Source organism: Clytia hemisphaerica, unplaced genomic scaffold (genome assembly GCF_902728285.1).
Source record: "Clytia hemisphaerica strain Z4C2 unplaced genomic scaffold, Clytia hemisphaerica genome assembly, whole genome shotgun sequence".
NCBI lineage: Eukaryota > Metazoa > Cnidaria > Hydrozoa > Leptothecata > Clytiidae > Clytia > Clytia hemisphaerica.
In genome coordinates, this window is record NW_027103936.1 from 127,857 (window position 1) to 148,705 (window position 20,849).

The following is a 20,849-nucleotide window of genomic DNA, read 5'->3' on the forward strand; positions in this document are numbered from 1 at the left end:
AACTAGCAGTATACTTTTATACCGTGGCTGATTTGGCAATTTCAGTATAATGGGAGAGTTGTTGGTAAAAGTTTGTTCAATTCTTCTGTTGTTACTGTAATCAAACATTCTCGCTTCATTTGTTACTGGTTGTTTTTTAATGGAAAAATCTTACATGCCATATTACATGCTCCTAAAGTTGGGTGAAAATGACGTCATTTTACCCATTTAAGAAATATTGAAAATTTGAATACATTTTTTAAATGAGCGAAATTCAAGGTTTCATAAAAAGTTTCAAATTTTTGGTCAAGTAGAAAAGTTTTACATTTCCTGTTCTTCTTTATTTTCGAATTCAAAAAAATACAAATCTCTTAATTTCATCCACTCGAATTTTTCTCTCCGACGAGTTATTGCATTTAGTTGTATTTTTTTTCCTTTATAAAAGCAATGGATAGAAATGTCTCGACCGGCAATTTTATTTCGCTTTAGCTTAGCTATGATTTTTGTAAGATTCATTTCATCGTCTTTATATATTAAGAAAAACAGGCCAAACCGGCTATTATAAATTTTAAAAAGTTTATTATACAAATTTGGTGTTATAACAGCATTAATTTCAAACCCGTACATTCTTGTCAAGGTCAAGTGAGCCGGAAATTTTCAAATCATTGCAATTTTAACTACGTTTCACGGTAATAGAGTCGAAAATGAATCAAAGTAAATTATTACTTTACCCATGCTACCGAATAAAATGCCGTCAATTCGTCTTTTGTTATACCTTAAATATTTTAGAATCTTTCGCAAATAAGTTTGATAACAAATGAGGTCATCCAATCTAGGTTTCCATGGTGATATAAATAGCCAATCTGATTTAAAAGACGAAAAATCTGGACAAATCAGCTTTTTACAATGCTGCTGACTTGAATCATGAGAAAAATCTTGATTGATAGAGTTTGGCAAATTGGAATTGAAAGATAAATGGTAATTCGCTCTAATTTGTGCACTGGTATTGTGTATACTCGGTAGGTAGAAGCTCTCTACAACAGATGATTAAAGGTTTTGTTTTTACATAAGTGTCCCCGTTTCATATCAGACACATGTTTCATATCAGGACAGTGTCTGCCTATTGTTAGATTGTGCTGATATAAGCAAAAAATGTTTTTCTTTTCCTCTTTCTGACTAATCCTGCTCCACATCCGTGTCAATCCAATATCAAAAAGCTTGTAAATTAAAATTGATGAGTAAGCAAACGATATCACTCTTCTTTAAAAAACAAAACCTTTAAGTTACAGTCTCAAAGGGTAGAAAGTTGAAACTTTGTTCACATCATGAATCCCGTTCAAGTTTGCGCCTCATTTCGTGCGGAGGAAAAGCGAACATTTTTGGCGTCAGTTTTTTACGTTTTCTTTGGAGAAAAAATAGACTTTGACGGAATTATTTTAATTTTCCCTGACGGTATTTTGTCCAAACTAATACTTAATCCTACTTACACTTGTCCTTTCTAGGGGAAAAGGTGTTTCACAAGTTTTTCCGCGTTTTTATCATCTTCACAGTTTTGATTTTAAAACTTAACCCTGGGTGGGCCTGTAAAACTAAACTAAACTGTTTACTATAAACGGCCCAGGGAAAAAGAGTCGATGACCAAATATACCTTTCTTGACCCTCATATTGCACAATAAGAAGTTTTCAAGTGATGAATCATTTTAATAGTTAACCGTTATAATGATCCAACTATTTCCTTACTGTATAATAATGTGCCTCAGGGAGTGGTTTACAAGAAAAATGTTAGTTTTTCAACATTTTGAAAAACAAACAAGAGTGATGAATGGGCCTAATAGCCTTTTAAGTCGGATTAAATGTCATTTTTTCATTCGGGTTTTTATTTATTTTCAATGTCAATTTGCAGAGACGAACTCAGGTTATCCTGTAACACTTCCAGTGGAGGGTTACTTTTCTGTTGAAAGTCTCTAAAAATCACCTTATTAACTTTTAAAGACCATCTGTAAACTCAAGCTGAGACGAAATTGGGAAACTATATTGAGTTCTCTTCCCTTTTTCTCGATTTTTAATCATAATTTATGTGATTTTGTCCTAACTTTGAAATCACTTTCATTCATTGATTATTTTTTAAGTCTATGAGATTTTAGGGATTGAAGTTTTGAATTTTTGATCCTCGACTAAATACTTTGTATTAAAGGATCAGTCAGATTAACCTAGATGAATAGTCGTTAAGAAAATTGAAAATTCGGTGATTTTGCGATCTTGTGAGTGGATTTTATTGGATTAAGCAAAGAACTTTTAGTTTAGTCGCCGAATGATTTCTATTTCTGACGTGAAAATAAACGATCTTTAGCAGCTACGGATTCAAAGAAGGACTTGAGAACTCTCTATAAAGAACTTTTGTGTCCTTTCCTAAACAAAGCCTACCGTTGAAAAGTTAAACTCGAAGCACTTATATTTGAGTACGAATACTCAACTATTTTGACAATGAAGATGTAAAATGAAGAAGGAAGTGACGGATTTTCTTGAAGTTAATTTGATTTAACACATAGAATTAGATTTAAACTCCGTCCCGTAGTATCGTTTTTGGTATGCCGTTTAAAAAAAGATAATGTTTCAAATTTAGTGTTTGAGCTAGTTTTTTCAGTCTTACAGAAAATATTTTGCAAGAAATACTGGAATCGTTAGGCGTTGTGTCGTCTACGTAAGTTTGTCTGATGTGAGCTAATCTGTCTACTTAAATAATTATCTCGTAGTGCGAATATTGTTGTATTTTTTTAAATGCTATAGCTTGGAATTTAGTTTGATACCGTTTGAAATGTTTTTATCAGTTTTTGTTTATATTTGGTTTCTGAGCTTAATGTGGAGAACCCTTGCTTTCTACTTGACTAGTTGCTCATAATAGTATTGTCCATTTCGATCTCTGGATCTTCGTATTGTTTTACTATCTTCGTTTTTCAAAGGTGGGAATTTCAATATTTACCACTTTTGAGTTGTTGTGAGTGTGGTATATGAATGGTTGTGATAGGCAGCCCAGACATCTAGCATTTCCTAAGGGAGTGCAGATAATCTAGGAAGACGAATCAAAGCGCCTTGCGCATTTCTTTAAACCTCTGCAGTGAGTAAGGGGTGTCGCCAGGTCCGTTACAAAGGTTGTTGCCGATAATAGCTTTCTTCTCAAAGGCTGAGTTGTATGATAGGGGCTACTTCACTTTGATTACATGTTGCAATAGATCTGCCAAACTTCATCCTTTCAAATAATTCGACCTGAAACATTTTCAGGGGTGATAATTAATCAAAGGAATTCTGGAATTTAAATGTCTCCGATGTAATATTTAACTAAACATTTAGCATCGAGGCTCGAAAAATAAATCTAAATACCAGTCATAAAATCCTTAGTAACAAACTTGTATTATTGGTTAGCCTGGTATAATAACACTTATTCTCTCTGAAAAAGCTGAGCTTAGCCACCTCGCTATACCGTAGTCTGATTCATTGACCTATAGAGACTGTTTTCCATGTTTTGATAAGTTACGCACCGCCATTATGGAAGCAAACGTTGGGTAAGGGATCATCTCATTACAGATTCGCACGTTTGCTTAGAGGTTGTTTGTGTTTTGTTAAGTTACGTAATTTCCGCCATTATGGAAGCAAACGTTCGAATCTGTAGGGACGATCCCTGAAGCAAATCGAACGTTTTCTTCCATAATGGCGGTGCGTAACTTATCAAAACATGAAAAACACTCTATTCTGCTATTCGGTAGACGATGAGCAAACTCAAACCCAGTCGCTCGCTTTTTAATGAGTCTCATTAGGCTTACCAAAGGTACCAATTGTACCAATGTTCATTTGTTAAATCAAAAAGTAGTCCAAGTGGCTCTGGTTACGAAATTGGATGATGTGTCCTAGTGTTAGGTGTGCGAAACGTATAGGCTGCTTGTTCCATTTAAAGAATTCGTGCTCCTCATAGCGCTAGTGGTGTTTGAGTTCTGTCATTCAGACTAAAGCTTGGCTAGTTTAAAAACACCACTAACAATTTATACAAAATTATCAACCTACCTTGAAAAACTACTAGTTTACTACTATACTATATCTTCCCAATGTTTCGAAAAATGTTGATTGAGGAGTGACTACTAGTACTAAGCTAGCTGAAGACTTAATCAGTTTTTTTGTTGCGAAATCTCGTTCCAATGTTGACATACAATCTGAACTAAACTATCTTGTTTTTGATGAGATGTTATCAATTGATCATCATTCATTTTTGTTATGTTCTCGGTGTGGTTTTAATTGAACAAATCCTCACCTAAACAATAACTTTGGGTTTTTATGTTGGACATAACTTGTTAAAATGAGGAACTTTATGGTTTTTATCTTTGTAACACGAAGCCTATTTTTATCATCATATATCAATTATGTCCTAAAGATCTTTTCTTTTATTTTAAAGTACAAGGAACATAGTATTTGACATAGAATTATCGTAGTTAGGTGCAGAAAATGGCAGATTTTTCATTCGTCGATTTACTTTCTTTTCCATTTCAATAAAAAAATTCGTGTTTATTTCAAAGCTGAAATTTGCAGGTTTACGGAACGTTATGTGTATAGGCATATTTCTGCGATTTCTAAAACTGGTCACTATGTCGAGATCGCGTTTTATTTTAATGATTGGTAGCTTAATTTTTGAAGCATTATCGTTCCTAAATTTTCTTATCAATCGAACAGTACGGCACGATGCCCTATAGTACCCTATATTTTTAGGACCGTCCTTATTTTATAGGGACGTCTTATGGGCGTCTTATATTTAAGGACCTTTTTTCCTACTGGTCTTCATTTAATCTACTGGATCGGAAAAAAACCCGCATGTAGTAAGTAGAAACAAAAATATCAGTCCCTATTATAGGGATGTCCTTAGATATAGTGTATCGTGCGGTACTGCTTAAGGGTCCTTTTTCCAAGCTTCCTAAAGTGCACTGTAAGGGTCGAAATGGGTAAAGATGAGAAAAATTTCATTCTAATTTTTCTTAAGGGTCCGATATCAAAGGACTAATTTCGGGCCGCGCATACGGTCGTTCTTGAATCGACTGCTCAATTACCTTTTCGGGGAGAATTAGTCAGGGAAAAATATATTCAACAAATCAACGAAATGTTCCTAGTCTGATGAGACTTTTGGCCCGAATTCTTCTCAAGATGAATTCCCTACAGCACAGACCAACCAACAACTTGGAAAATTATCAAACTCCTCTAAAAAGGCTTAGGGATATTTTTAACTTCAGTTTAATAAGTGAGCTCTCTCTAATTCGAATTTCTATTATTTGAATCTAACTACAATTTGAACGAATGAGACTTTCTGTTCGAATTAGCGAGAGTTTACCAGAAAAATCCTGTTTTTCTCAATCTAGACAAGTTTGTATGTGTTTGATGATATTTTTTCTTAGTTAAAATCCAGATATAAGATCGGTCAAGCGAGGTCAATACCTAAAGAAAACAGAAAATATTCAGACAGACTGATTTATGTTATCCAGAGAGAAGCATGAAGTAACTTTCTTAATGATGATATAACTTTCTTTCATTATTTTCGAATAGAATTTTGTTTGAAAATAATATATTTGGTCGGCTATCACCATCATCGTCAAACGTAATATTAGTTTGAGCAAAATATTGTGATAACTTTTTGAAATTGTCGATGTCAGTTGTTACTCGCATTTGGTGGCTTAGCTGTGTTCATTCTGTGTTATCCTTTGGACTGACTCAATCTCTTGTAGAAAGATTTTTTTGAACGTAATACTATTTGGTTTGGGCCTCTCTTAACTAGTTACCTGTCCAACTTACTGTTTTTTAATTTTTAGTTGGTCTGATTAGTTTGTTTTCTTTTCATCGGCTTGACAAAACTGCAAAGGATCGAAAGATTTTTTGAAGATTTTGTTCAGAGTTTTTGGTTTTATTGACTCTTGCATTTTCGAAAATTTTTTGTATTATGTGAAAAATTCCGTTGCCATTCTTAGCCAGGTTTTTTTCCATCCTTAAGAAGAGGCAGCGCGCTTACTTACTAGACTACTAGTTTTAAACTATTTAAGAAATTAGCTCCAAATTGAAGGAAATTTCAGATTTCCAGCTATCTTTAGCTTCAGCTCTTCAGCTATCTTCTATCAGGAAATCGGGTGGCAGAGAACTGTATCCTAGCTACCAGCAGATGGAATTACTCTGCATCGTTCTTATTTTCCTGCGGCCACCATCCAAGTATTGGACGATGATATACTATCTATACTCTAACTACAATCTGTCAGTTGATATATTTGCAGTGGTGTCAAAAGTTAGCTCTTTTCATAGTTCTGAACCCCTCCCCCTTAAATCAATGTTATAGATCGACCCATGCCCCCTGCCAACATTGATATTTGGGGGAAGGGGATCATTAGAAAGAGTTTTCTTTCACTATTTTCCTGACTGATTGTAGACAAAGTATTCAATTAGAATTACTGTCTATTGCACGAGATCACTCACACAAACGAGGAACAAATGTACTTGATTGACAGACAGTGTATGAAAGATATATTTTGTTAGGTGAGAGATAGGTGACAAATTTAGTTCCGGAAACGTGTCGCCAAGTCTGTTCCTTTGAAGTGGTTTGACCTAGCTTGCAAAATGATAAGTGAGATTTGAAGGAAAAATTGGATTGCTTATTGTGATGTGATGTATGAGAAGTGAAAATTGATAAATTACATTGTAAGCGGTGTGTCAAATATTTTATGATGACTTTTAGGGGCTCTTACTCCTTGCAGCACACGCTTTTTTTTATAAAAATGGTGTTTTTCCCCTCAACATGAATATTCCTTGGGCTAGGATCGAAATTCAACCTACATTTAATATGTAATACACACCTGAAGCGTGAATAGCTTTTTTTGTGAAAGTGTTGAGCCTTTCCGGGGGATAATTGGCAATTTACAGTTAAAAATGCTCTAAAAGTGACATTCATATTCTTATAAAATATATTCTTATAATAAAGAAAAAGCGTGTATGACCTGGCGGTCGGAATTTTGCGTGAGAGGGTGGGAAATATCAGTACTTATTACTACTGAATCACACCCTTTCAATAGAAGCATTAGTTCTTCAGCTATGAGCAAGAGTTCTTCCTAGGTGTGCAAGGTTTTAAGTATATTTGTGCAGCCCAGTCCTTATTGAAAAACTCTGACGTCAATGTTAGTTTGTGAACATTCGTGTCCGAAAGATGGTGGTGTCTCGTTTTTTCCCATGAAGGTGGCGAAACAACGCGTTTTCTCTTTTTTTCTCCTTTCTACTTCAACCGCAACTTTCATTTTTTTCGCGTGCTTTGAGTGCAGATCTTCAAGCAGTATTTAATAGTTTCGCGTTTTAAGTATCTGTCCTTATATGGTATCTTCCCCTCGTCGAATTCTACTCAGACCTCTTGAATTGAATTTCATTTTTCCATCACGATTTGAACTAATAAGAAAATGCTTTTTGACGTACATCCGCTTATACTGTTAATATCAGCGCCTAAAGCAACGCAGTTTTTCTGGCGTCAAGGGAAGTAAAAAGGTTTTTTTCTTCAGATCTCACGTTTTTGAATTCTCACTGCACTTTACTTTCACATCACGGTTGCTTTACTATAACAGGGTTACATGGTTAGTACCCCCCCCCCCCCACCCACTGACGTTTATAAACCATGCAGGCAGTTTATTGATCCCGGCCGAAACAAAATGTTATCAAATCTACCCTAATAGCACCATTACCCTATGTGGGTCAAAAAACTTTTTTAAACGGAAAGGTTCATTGAATTATACATTAGCCCACACTTAGTAGTGATATCATAAGGGAACCACTTGTCTAAAAACTACGATCAATTAATCAATCAACGTGGATGCAGCTTAGTCCCGGGCTTATAAATGTCAGTAGTTTCAATTTATCCAAGTAGATTAAGGTATAAATGGAAACACATACTAAGGAATTTAATTCCGACACCTTTAGGTTTCCATAAAAATTAAGTTGTCAAAACAAACACGTGAAAAATGGGAAAGAATGGGTTAACGTGATCTCCTTGATATCTCACGTCATTGTCTACCATTTTTAATGATGATACTATATGATGTCATCTCGGTAAAGAGAGCAATGTTTGTTCAGTTCGTACATTAATCTGGAAGTCTTAATGGCAGGGTTCCATACTAGGTGTCCTCTTTGGACTGAACGTTTTTGTTATGATTTTTCTATGTGATTTGAGAAAATAATTGAATGTTTCTGGGCGCTGTAGAATGGCTCACATTCTTTATTGTGGATTTTGTAATAGCGCTGTGTATAAGTAACCATTTTGCGGGTTAATAATTATGATATGGTAGCGAAGCGTGATTATGGAGACAAGGGAAGCATTTTTTCACAATGACTAAGTGGTAAAAATCAATATAGAAGCTGCTGTATCATCTCTCTCATTGTGATTCCCGTGCCTTCTACCATATTTAAAACACTGGGCTATATTTGAGTTTTTCTTATGAAACATTACGTAATGAATATCTTGATTTGTTGGGCGAAGTGAACTGGATGGGGATTGTTTTTGTCAAAGTGCTTCAAAACAAGGCCTGTTAAGGCCTGACACTATTTTGCATAACTTTATCGCGATCTGTAGACAGAAAGTTTTAGTGTGTTTTCCCGTAATTTTAAGATTTTAGAATTATATACTATCGGGATTATTTTGTCGCGTAAAGTTTTATGCTGACTTATTCCATCCATTCCAGGCAAAACCAATATAGACCGTTTTAAGCGTTTTCCCGCGGGTTAATTGACCCTGAAATCTACGACGTAAGTTTTGATTTATCTTATCGGGAAAAAAAATGTCGGCGGAAATAAGTGACAATAATTTTGAGGGGGTGACGAAATTTTCCCCCGACGATTTTTTTCCCCGATATTTTATCACCCGACCAAAACTTTAACGCGATTTTTTTATCCCCGACCAAAATTTTTACCTTATTTTTTAAACCCCAACGAAAATTAAAATCTAAAATTTTTACACCTTTATTAACCGAAATTAGTGCTTTAAACGTCAAATTACAAGATCTTTTTTCGAGCTAGTGAAGGAAACCATTTCATTTGGACAATTTAGTTGGGTAAAAGTTAATATTTAACATTTTCAGATCATCTTGTCTTATAGCGCGTAACTTGCCTACGAAAAACTCACGTCAGAGAGTTGAAATACAAAGTTGGTGGTCTTTTTTTAGGTGTTTCCGTCATGTATCATCAGAAAGTTCCATTGAGCAATATTTTTTCAGTACTGTAATACTACTCAACTACCCCAGTTAGTTTTCTTTGGCAGATGAGATGACCTTGTGTTTTTCATACAGGGAAGTCTTCCTGAATCACAGATACGTACATGTTTGTTGATTTAGAAGGCGATGTTTCAGGAAAAGACCCCTTTGGAGAAAGAAGCAGAACGACGGAGAGCGATATAAAGTTTCAGTGTATTTTATACACAAATTAAGAACCGTGGAGCTCCCTCGCCGATGTTTTTAGATTGAGGGATTTGATTTTCGTTAAATACGGCATCATTTTTTTCGATAAAGTTGAAATTTTTGTATTCTAATGTTTGACTATCTTTGATTGTCTGCAACAATCGACACTTGCTCTGATTATATTGGTCAAGCATTCAGTGGTGAAATAATTCAGATAAAACTTACTCACGTCTCGCGGCTGAAGTTTATTGCTTGGAATGCTGTAGTCTAGGCTTTGGTAGTTTCGAGATTTAGTATGACAGTCTTGATCCAAATTCTAGTTTTTTGGAAAAAGTTCATAACCGAGTGCACAAATACTTAGTAGATAGTTTACATAGTTTTCAACAATCTAATCGACTAATGATTTTTATGAAAAGAATTGTGCAGATTTCTTGAAACAACTTAAAAGTATACGCAGTATACATATAGTATGCAATTATCATTGCGATCTCTATTTTAGTGATCACCGATAAAATAAACTTTTCAAAAATTTTCCTACGTGACAAACGTCCTAACCACTAAATTCTCCAACCGGGGGTGGGGGTACACGATTTTAGAATTTTGAAACGAAGGATTTAATGAAATTAATGTAGACTAAGAGCTAGATTTCTGGTTGATATTAGATGGACAATGTCCTTACTGATAAACTTGCATGGTCAAAATGTCTTTGTTGAAGTTTGTTTACTTTTGGAGTACTTGAATTATTCAAACTACCTCTGCCCCTTTGATTTCGAAACCTTGAGTTCTTGCCTGTACCTTGTTTACGGCTTTCCAAACATTCAAATCAATACATTTCTACTGAAAATGCAATTTCCTTTACAGCCAGTAGAGTTTGCCACTCTTTGAAACTACCGCAAACTTTTTCCGTATACTGCCATCTGCGCATATATATTTTCCCGCCTTTACTATCCCTCCATAATGGACGATAACATCGTCTAGTCTGAATGCTGAGCGAAGTTTTGAAAAGAAACCCATGAGTATGGTAGTGATTAATTTTTTTCTTTAGAGATTTTTGGAGCTGTATACGTTGCTTCTTCGTGTTCCTCATATTACCCCCTGTGAACTAGCAGTGCAACCGCCAAGAAAAAAATCCTTACAAATAAATCACTTTTGATAAGAGTAGCAATGCAACCGCCAAATAAATCAATTTTTGATAAGACTGGACTAATTGATATTACTTATTTGACCACAGACTTTGTACACATTCAATGGTTGTTTGTCTAGTTGTAGTTTTGTTTCGATGTCTATATATTGTCTTAACATATGCTGTCTCCATTTATACAGCTGTTTGTGTTTTCTAAGCAAGTTTTGAAAATTTTACCAAGATGGTATGGAGGATGTTTAGAGATACTTTTGTGTCAAAGTTTTCAAGTATTAGGATTGTCTCTGTACTTCTTCATGTTCTCTTGTATTGTATTGGCTTTACTTTGTATGTTCACTGCCTCGGGTAACCAGCACCGCTACAATCATGGTCGTAATATATTGAGAATTCCGGTTATCTTAACGTTTTTCAAGATTTAAAGTTCCGACAAGAAAGTCGATTCTGGGCTATCTCTTTAATTTGATCGAATATTTCAATTCAGGATGAGTTGGCAGACTTCCAGGCTATATTCTGAGCCTTGTTGGACTATTTTTGAACTTTTGGATCCTCACATCCTAAGTTCTTAAGTCCTAAAGGCCGAGTTTTAGTATGTGGTGGAGTGAACCATTACTAGGGCTTTTAACGGAAAAATGTATTTTTTGCCGATGAATATTATATTGAAATTGGTCACCTTTTATAATTCACCTTTCTTTTCAGCTCAGTAAAAAATCAAAAAAAAAATCAGTGAAGTAAGCGCTGTATTGGCGCATTTTGGCAATACATTGGCTTCAATTCTACATAACTTGCATTCACCGCCCCAATGGCGTGAGATAACCTGACCCGCCAACCTAAAATTTCACATTTAGATCAAGATCGAGAAAAGTGTCAGATAATCCTGTTCAAAAGAACCTATACGAAAATACTTTACTAAAAACTTCTTTACTCGAACACACGTAAAATGAGTTTAAGTTTAAGCAATGGGAGTGATTTCTCGAACGGTTCCAACATGAAAAAGAACAATAACATGTCGACATCACTAATGTCACATGACTCGTATGTCCATTTCCAAGTGGACCGCCTGCGAAAGAAAGACAATTTATTGAAAGTGTTCGCATTTCTGGTCATATTACTTCTAGTATTATTAGCCATCTTTGTGACTTTATATTTCCACACGGTTAGCAAGTATGCTACCGATGAAGAAGCCAACGGAAAATTGGTTTGTGTTGGAAGTAATTGTAATTTGGTTGACCCTGATGAACAAAAGGAAACTTGTAAAACGAAGGAATGTGTACAAATATCGGCTCGTAAGTTGAAAAGAAAACGACCAGCTCCTGCGAAAGAATATTAATGACCTGACACCCAGTGATTTCAATAATCGCACATCTTATTGATGCCGAAGCAAGTTCTTGGCATCGGAAGTAGAGTAGATGTCTGGATTACTCCATTCGTTCGTTCGGTAATTCGCTCACTTATTTTACTAGTTCGATTTTATGTTATGTTTTTCCATTTAAACTTTTTAGGGATCATCGATACGATGGATGACAAAGTCGACCCGTGTGATAATTTCTACCAATACTCTTGTGGAAACTGGCTGAAGAAGACACCTATACCTGACTCAAGGACGCGATACAGTCGCTTCGAAAAGCTGTCCGAAAAAAACTCGATTGTATTGAAACAGATATTGAATGATTTGATCAAAAAGAAAAGAAACGCATCAGTAAGTAATTGAAGACCTGAGCCTGTTTCATTTTAAATATAAATATAAATCGATGAACTTAAACTCGGCCATTTTACCCTAGCCGATTAGGGCGATTAACGATACATAAAGTCTAAATAACTCTAAAAAGTCTAATAAAAAGGTCAGAGGGAAGGTATCGTTTTAGAACATTTCTGCCGTTTCTTACGATGTTCAAAAAAAATTGTTAATCTCCCCGTCATTCAAAAACCGGATGAATAAAGACACTAGATTCTTCTAAAAGTAAGTAAGTAATTCTCCGAACGCAGTTGGAGGCGAACCGAAGGCTCCTCTTTCGATAGCTATCTACCCGAAGGTAGGGGAGGGTACAAAGCACCATTTTGGGAATCTTTGGTATGACCCGGCTGGGGGTTGAACCCACAACCCCTGCGCACCGTAGCCGGATGCTCTATCACTGCATACGATCCTTCTATATTTGATATTGAACATCTCTTTTCTTTTTAAATCAGACACCGGTATTGCAGGACGCAGCGAATTACTATGCGACGTGTATGGATACTAAAGGAATTGACGTGGTAGGAGACCAACCAATGAAAAATCTTGTTCAGAAGCTTGGTAAGATATCAGTCAAAGTGATGGCTTTTATTGATTACATTACGGGCTAAAGAGAGAAACGTTTTCATAACTCGAACACCTACGGCGAAATTTCGAGATTTATTTTTAGATTTATTTAAGGTTTATGAGGCGTCGTTTATTGAAAAGACTAGAATTTTTTTTCGAGTTAAGGAGACATGCGAATTATAAAGATCCGAGTTAAGGAGTTTTCACCATATACCGGCTACGCTTAACATCCAGTTTCTGATCTGAAAACATTACTTCTCTTTTTCAGGTTCATGGCCAGTGACCGATCCAAGTTTTAACGGATCAAATTGGGATGCAATGGAAGCTCTAGTTACCGTTCATAAAAATATAAGTCAAGCCCCTGTATTCAATTTGTATGTTTCTGGTGACATAAAAAATTCCAATGAAAATGTTTTAGTGGTATGTATCTAACCTTATTTTACGGTTGAAATGAATCATGTGAGTTTTGAACGACCGAGGCGCTCTCATGACGAATTCCTATTGTTCAGACCGGACAGTAGGTTCGTCTTGCAGTTCCTGCATTAATAACACGCATGCGTAATTTGTCGTTCTTTATGAAATTTGTCGTCCTTTTTTCTGTTGGTGTGATGGGGGAGGGGGCGGTACAGTCACTTTCGGTCTGGATTGTGGACGGCCAAATATTAAATTTGTCGTTCTTTATGAAATTTGTCGTTCGTTTTGTCTTTTTTTTAGTAATGCAGGATTTGTTAGATAGACCCCCTCGGAAGAATTCTTTAAATTTTTGACTTAACGAAAGCTCCTAACATTTTCGCGAAGACTCCTAGTTATTCATAAATCATTGTTCATTGTACATTTTTGTTTGTGCTGTTAATTATAACAGCAATCTATGAATTTTTGAGACCCAAGCAATCTCATGTTTTTGATGTTCCTGACATTCAAGGAGTAATCTTTCTTAATCGACTTCGGGTCGGTTTCAGCCATCTCAACGAGCATAAATTTAGACATGGCTTCCGCGACACTTTAGACCCTTTCTGTGGTTGCCGAACTAACTCTGTTGAAAACACTCAGCACTTTATTCTGCACTGCTCTATATATTTCCATGCAAGACAATCTTTGTTCGACAAACTTCAGACCCTAGGCATTGTTTTTCATCCACTTAACCCTCCTTTTTTCTGTCGGCTTTTATTATATGGGGATGAAAGTTTGACTTCAAATGTAAATAAATCTATTCTTTGTTCTGTTGTTGAATTTCTTAACGAAACTGGAAGGTTTAGCGGTGCTTTATTTTAGGCTTTTAAATACCTAACAATTGTAGCTTCCTCCTCCAAGATTTTTTTATTTTTTTTATTTTGCCTATTTATTTATTTATTTTTCTTTTCTTTTACATAGTCTAGTACATCTGGCGATATAACGTTAGTTCCTAGCGGGGGGAGGGACTATATTTTATGTTTAAGTAATGTTTTGTAATATATTTTCGTAGTGTACACGTGTCTTTGTTTCAATAAAGAAAAAAAAAATAAAGAAAAAAAAAATACAGCTTTTGAATCTTAAAAGTGGAGGCCAACAAGGTTAAAAACGCGTTAGATAAAGGCTAGGGAGATGGAGACAAAAAGAAGTTTTACAGTAGACTCTCGCTTATTCGAACTTCTATTATTCGAATCATTCTATAATCCGAACTTATTTCAAATCCCCGTCAAGGGTAGAGCTTCATAAAATACTTCCTATAGTTCGAATCTCTCTGTTATCCAAAAAAAAAATTCCCCGTTCGAGGTTCGAATTAAGGAGAGTCAACTATATATCTTAAAAGTGGAGACTTCCTGCCTCCCGGGATTCTCTGCACTAGGACTTTTAAACAAACGAGATTTTTCAAGAGTTCTTGAAAAACATTTTCTTTTTAGTTCGATCAATCAGGAATCATGATGGACAGAGAATCGTACTTACAAAATTCAACCTTTCATAAGCGTGTAAGTCACTCTATTATGCTGTAATGTATACTGATGTATAGATAACATTGACTTCTACGACGGCACTTCTAACTTTTGGCCAAGGTTTCTCACACTTTTAAACACAAGGCCCATTTTTTAAAGTTTGATCCATAATCGAATTTACCGTCAGCCGAGATAATCCTCACCCAAGCAAACTATTAAAAGCCGAATTGTAGTGAAAAGAGTTACCCTGTGACTGCTCTCATCTTTAGATCCTTACCATTTTTAATCAAGCATGCTAGACTACTAAATTTAACCGTGTGGGGTATGTTAAGAAAACTCAATAACATTAATATAGTTTAACAAAATCAAATTATCCTGTAACAATAATCGTACTATCATATTACACCTATATTACTGTATTACACCGATAATCTACTCCAGTCTACAGTCGACCCTCTCTAATTAGAACTTCTACTATTTGAATCTTTCTATAATTCGACCTAAATTGTGGGTCATCTCAACTAAAAATTAGTATGAGATACTTTCTGTAATTCAAATCTCTCTCTAATTCGAAGAAAACTCTTTGTCCCTTGAAGATCGAATTAGAGACAGTCAACTGTATACCATCTTATGATATTATTTTCTTTTTTATTGATTGTAGCATCGTGACGCATACCGTAAAATGATGAAAGCTGTTGCCAAAGAAATGGGAGCTACCGAAGTCTCTTTGAAATACATGGATGATGTCTTCGAATTCGAAAAAGCTCTAGCCAAGGTATCATATTTTGTGTTTATGTTAAGGTCAAAATTAAATATACCTGTATAAGGTTGTTTTTTGGGTAAATTCAAAGCATTGTATGTGGAGCATTATTGACAAGATATTATAATCTCTTTTCAGATTACGATGTCAGTTTTACAGAGACGTGATTACCGATTGATTTACAGCCGTATGACCCTCAAAGAATTCGCTCAAAAAACTCAAATACCCGTAAGTCTAGTAGCTCCTAATAGTGTAACTATAACCTCTCATCAATAAAAAAGCCTATTTCTTCCTTGTGAAGTTGAAAACATTTAGATTTGTATGACAGTTTTCTACAGTTATAGTTACAGTTATACAGTTACTCCAACTAAACCAACGCTTCCCGGTTATTTTCTCTATTCTCTAATTATCTAGCTCTCCCTCAGAATTTCGATTATTTAAAGCGGTTTTTAAATGTGGCCAAATTTCCCCTAAGCTACTCGATTTAGAATTTTTTGGAAACCAAGCAAGAGAGTCGATCAACAATATTTAAAATTTTAGCTGAAAAACCGTTTACTAGCATCGAATCCAGATTGTTAAAGGAGCGTATTGCATATCGTCATAAGTCAAGCCTCTATAACTCGACATATCCTTTTCACTCGAGTTAAGGGTATATTAAGAAATCCTCATAGTCTCTTGTAACTCCAACTGGGAGGAATTTCCGTCCCCTGTGGTTGTTTCGAGTTATTGAAACTCTGCTGTTTATTTACTTTTAGATGGATTGGATGTTAAAATTCGTGAACAAAATTTTCTCAGAAACGGGTTCGAAAGTAGTTGAGACTGAAGAAATTGTTTCTTTCAATACAAAATACGTCGGAGATGCTTATAGGTTGTTCATGGCTCTCGATAAAAAGTAAGTTCGCACATTCAATTTGGTTTCAACAATTAAGGTAGAATCCTGAAGGGCTAATAGTGGCGAAGAAGGCGAGAAAAATCTTTGATTGAATCAACGGATTAGAATAGGTGGATTAACTTCTCTCGTTGCTCCCAAGAGAGATCCATTGTCTTCTCATTGTTACAAGAAAAATCTGTAAATGACTCTGCGCACTCCTCGTTTAGTTTTTTCATTGTTTTTATAAGAACAATTTTCCAATTTATACAGTTTCGATAACGAATTTGTCCTATGATTCGATCAATTTTGATGATTTTGCAAATATTTTAAATCCTGCACTTAAGTTTTAGCATCAACAAACGCTAGACCAGTTTTAATGTAAATTTTTAATCTTTTGTCAATGGCAATCTTCAGATAAGTGAAAATTAACGTATGGTCTATAACTAAGAAACTATCGATGGGTCACGAATGGGTTGCATACTGGTGAAAGAAGACTGTATTTAGAATTAGGAAAATAAATTTCAAATTATTTGGCTAATTTCTGCATTGGATAGAAAGGGCTAAAAAAGTGCATTTTCTTATTTAAAATGTACCACGTGATACGTAATGACCAATGAAAATGTTGAAAGTAATGATTTTTTACAACTTTTTTACAACTTATCAAGTTTTAATTGCTAGCAAACTCGTAAAAAAGTTTGATAACCTAACGAGGAGTGTTTTCTATGAGTTCTTAATCCACCTATTCTAATCCGTTGATTGAATCCAGCGGCTCCTTTGTTTCCAAGCAAACTTCGAACCCAGTGTTTTTGTGAAAACAGTACGGGAAATGCAAACTATGTAGGAAACAACTGGTTGTATTTCCTACGTAGGAGATTTATGCCTACACTCTCAGTTTTTAGGGTTTTATATGAGACCTTTTATATGCTAATTTGAAGAAAGACCTTATCAGTCTGAATTCAAACCTTTTAGGTTTACTTTTGAGACCTTAGCCGGTCTAATTTTCACTTAGATGTCAGTATATCATGAAAGGTCTGAATTGAAACTCTTGTGTGGCCGATTGAGACCTTGCAAGGTTTCCATTCAAGCAAGGTCTTGTTCTATACACCAAAAAGGTCTCCTTTGTATTTTCGAAATAAGACCTTTATGGTCTGTTCTTGGAAACGGTCTTATTCAACACTTCTAAAGGTCTCAATCACGCGTTTGAAACAAGACCTTCTTAGGTCTGCCTGATACAAGCCTTTTCAATAGACACGATAGTGAACATCCGATAGACAAGATAAAAGGGCTTTTATGGAGACCTCTAAAGGTCTCAATTTCGCGCGCTGTAAAAGGTCGCCAAAAAGGTCTCCTTCAATACTTCTAAAGGCTCACTGGTTTGAAACAAGACCTTTTTAGGTCTGCCATTTACAAGCCTTTTCAATAGACACGATAGTGAACATCCAATAGACACGATAAAAAGGGCTTTTATGAGGACCTCTAAAGGTCTCGATTTCGCGCGCTTTAAAAAATCTAGAGCAGTGTAACGACTTCTTTCGAATTTTCGAATGTTTCGAACGTCGTTCGAAATTCGAAAAGTTCAAAATTGGATGAAAACAAAATCAAAACAATTTTGGAGCCAAAAGAGTGAAGACGGTCTGAAGAGCAAAAAGAAAAAAAGGTAAGTAACACAATCTTCACGTAATAAAATTTCTTAAAATCCTTTTTTTGTCAACTGGAGCCATATATCTTAATCCTTTTTTCTTCCACAAACATGGAGCTTTATTGTTGCAAATACACCCATGGAAAGTTTTGGCGAGGCTCGATCGAATTTTGTGCTTGTATTTATTGATCCTACTAGCTAGGCTTTTACGAAATTTTATTTTTTGTGCAATATTCGTTTTAAATCTTTTATTATATTATTTTTTTCAGCTTCGACATTAACGAGAATCTAACCCAACATCATGTGAGCCCATGTCACTGTCGCTGTAAATCCCACCATCACATTTTCTAAACGTTAAGAACAAAATCGACTCTCTGAAGCTGAGGTAAGAATTGAATATACTGTATCTTTGCCCAATTTGTTTTTTTTTCTGGAAAACTTTGAAGAGCTGGATCAAAAGTAAAGAATTTTTCAAATTTTCTAAATGACATTTCGATGAAGTAATAGGCCTAAAAACCAGTTTTGTGATCTTTATCTCACTTCTCTTGAATTTTTTAGGACGCAACTATCCAGCTTTCATGTTAGCACGCAACTATCCAGTTCATTAAAGTTTTGTGTCACCGTCACCAACAAACGTCTATTCAATTTTCAACTCTTGGACACGGACCTTTGTTTGACAATCTGGTTTACAGTCGTACTTACATAAACAGCTAGACTTTGTCGTGAATCATCATCATTGTCATGAACAAACTGGACACGTACAATACATCTCTTGTACGTTTCGATATCAAAGAACTATTATATACATAATATAATGGATATTTGTTAGAAAAATATCTAGAAATCCTATTGGGTATAATATATCTTTTAGATTGAAATTCTTGAGTATTTTTATTCTCTTCTTCTCTTAATTATTGTTAGGTTTTGTTTCGGCAATTTAGGCCTTTTGAAAATTACAGACCTTCAAAAACGAGTACTAAACATAGTTTCTTTTAGGCACTAATATGGTCTAATTTTGAACAAGACCCCAAACGTTCTGCGATAACGGACTTTTTTCGAAAGGTCTCGTTTAAAATAAGACCTTTTAGGTATGATAGAATCAGAACCCTTGAAGTCTCTTTCGGGATCTAGAATAGTCTCTATTGGGCGCGCTAAAGGTCTGATTTAGAACAAGACCCTAAACGTTCTGCGATAACGGACTTTTTTCGAAAGGTCTCGTTTAAAATAAGACCTTCTAGGTATGATAGAATCAGAACCCTTGAAGTCTCTTTCGGGATCTAGAATAGTCTCTATTGGGCGCGATAAAGGTCTTATTAAAATCAAGACCTTAAGGTCTGATTTAGAACAAGACCCAAAACGTTCTGCGATAACGGATCGTTACCTGATACACCCAAAAGGTCTTAATAAAGACCTTTAAAACTGAGAGTGTAGATCTTTCAGACTTTTACGTCAAAGTTTTCCCGTCCCATAAAGAATATATCTTATAAAATTTAAAAATCTCTTTTGGGGCTTCTACACCAGTATACATACGAACCTTCATTTTCTATTCAGAGTTCAAGCTTCGTATGTAATGTGGAACGCAGTTAAGGTGATGGCACCTGTTGTATTAGGAAAATACCAAGATATAATGGACGAATATTTCATGACAGCATTCGGTACGAAAGACCGTCAACCGAGATGGGAAACATGTATTGGAAGCACACTAGGAGCTTTTGGTTACGCTCTCTCAAGACCTTTCGTTGAAGAAGTTTACGATAAAACTGCAAAAGAAATGGTTAGAATCTAGTCATATACATATACATAATTATGATGAAATATTCAGTAGCGGATTCAAAACTTATGGCGGACAAATTTTCTTTTGGCCAGACTTTTTATAAGAAAATGAAGCTACTCCATCATAAATTTTGAACCCTCACAAATCCCACAATGAAATTTGTAGAAATTTCGGCTATTATTGAATTCTAGATTTCAATTTAAAACCTTCATTGACTTGAATTACGAAAAGTATGTTTTTGACCTTTATTGGCTTTTATTGACCATAAATCGTTTATCTTGCATCTTTTCTTTTAGTCAACAGAAATGATTCATGCAATCAAAGAAGTCTTTGAAGAAAATTTGAACTATATGGATTGGATGGACCAGAAAACTAAATCATATGCCAAAACAAAGGTATACAATTTGTAATCTGAATCTCAAACCTAAACAAGATGACTGGTAATATAGAAGTGCGAAATCGTTAAAGAACGCCAGTAGCCTAGGAAATGTTTTGTTCGTTCATCGTTGCAAACATAAGTGGTATTGATTGTGCTCCCTAGGGGAAACTAGATCTGAGAAATGTATCATATATGCGGGCCAAAATTAGGCCTTTAAAATCTAATCCTTACAGAGAAGAGAAAATGTTCCCAAGTTTGAGTAGATTTAGGCGAAAAATTGACCCCTATGGTGCATTTTCTTAAATTTTTGGACCTACCCCGGTGGGCTGTAGGTCCTATAAATTAACCTCTGTTCGTCCGTTCGTTCGTCCGTTCGTTCGTCCGTTCGTTACTAGCTTTTCTCGGGATTGGCTCATTAGTTTTTCCTAATTTTTGGCACAAAGATGCAAAATGGTAATGCCCAAAATGTGACGGAGCCCGATTTTCGAAAAAAAATCATTTCCGGCCGAAAATGCCGGAAATATGCCGGAAATACCGGTTTTTTGGCATTTTCTCAAGATTTCATCATTAGTTTTTTCTGATTTTTTGCACAAAGATGCGTATTTACAATGTCTAAAACATGGCCTAGTCCGATTTTTGAGAAAAATTCTATTCCGG

General features: G+C 35.3%; 1 protein-coding gene across 2 annotated transcripts in view; it reads left to right on the plus strand.

Moving 5' to 3' along the window:
* LOC136809833 (endothelin-converting enzyme 2-like) overlaps positions 1-20,849 on the plus strand; it is a 40,916-nt gene that overhangs the window by 11,700 nt on the left and 8,367 nt on the right. The window contains exons 1-10 of one of the 2 annotated variants that reach the window (XM_067066387.1): positions 11,258-11,846; positions 12,063-12,259; positions 12,748-12,853; positions 13,128-13,279; positions 14,740-14,805; positions 15,431-15,544; positions 15,668-15,757; positions 16,285-16,421; positions 19,591-19,813; positions 20,110-20,208. In XM_067066387.1, the coding sequence (XP_066922488.1) occupies positions 11,501-11,846; positions 12,063-12,259; positions 12,748-12,853; positions 13,128-13,279; positions 14,740-14,805; positions 15,431-15,544; positions 15,668-15,757; positions 16,285-16,421; positions 19,591-19,813; positions 20,110-20,208 (1,530 nt within the window). In that variant the 5' untranslated portion in view covers positions 11,258-11,500. Of the gene's footprint in view, positions 1-11,257; positions 11,847-12,062; positions 12,260-12,747; positions 12,854-13,127; positions 13,280-14,739; positions 14,806-15,430; positions 15,545-15,667; positions 15,758-16,284; positions 16,422-19,590; positions 19,814-20,109; positions 20,209-20,849 lie in introns of those variants that run through there. The other variant, XM_067066388.1, reaches the window with a different exon arrangement.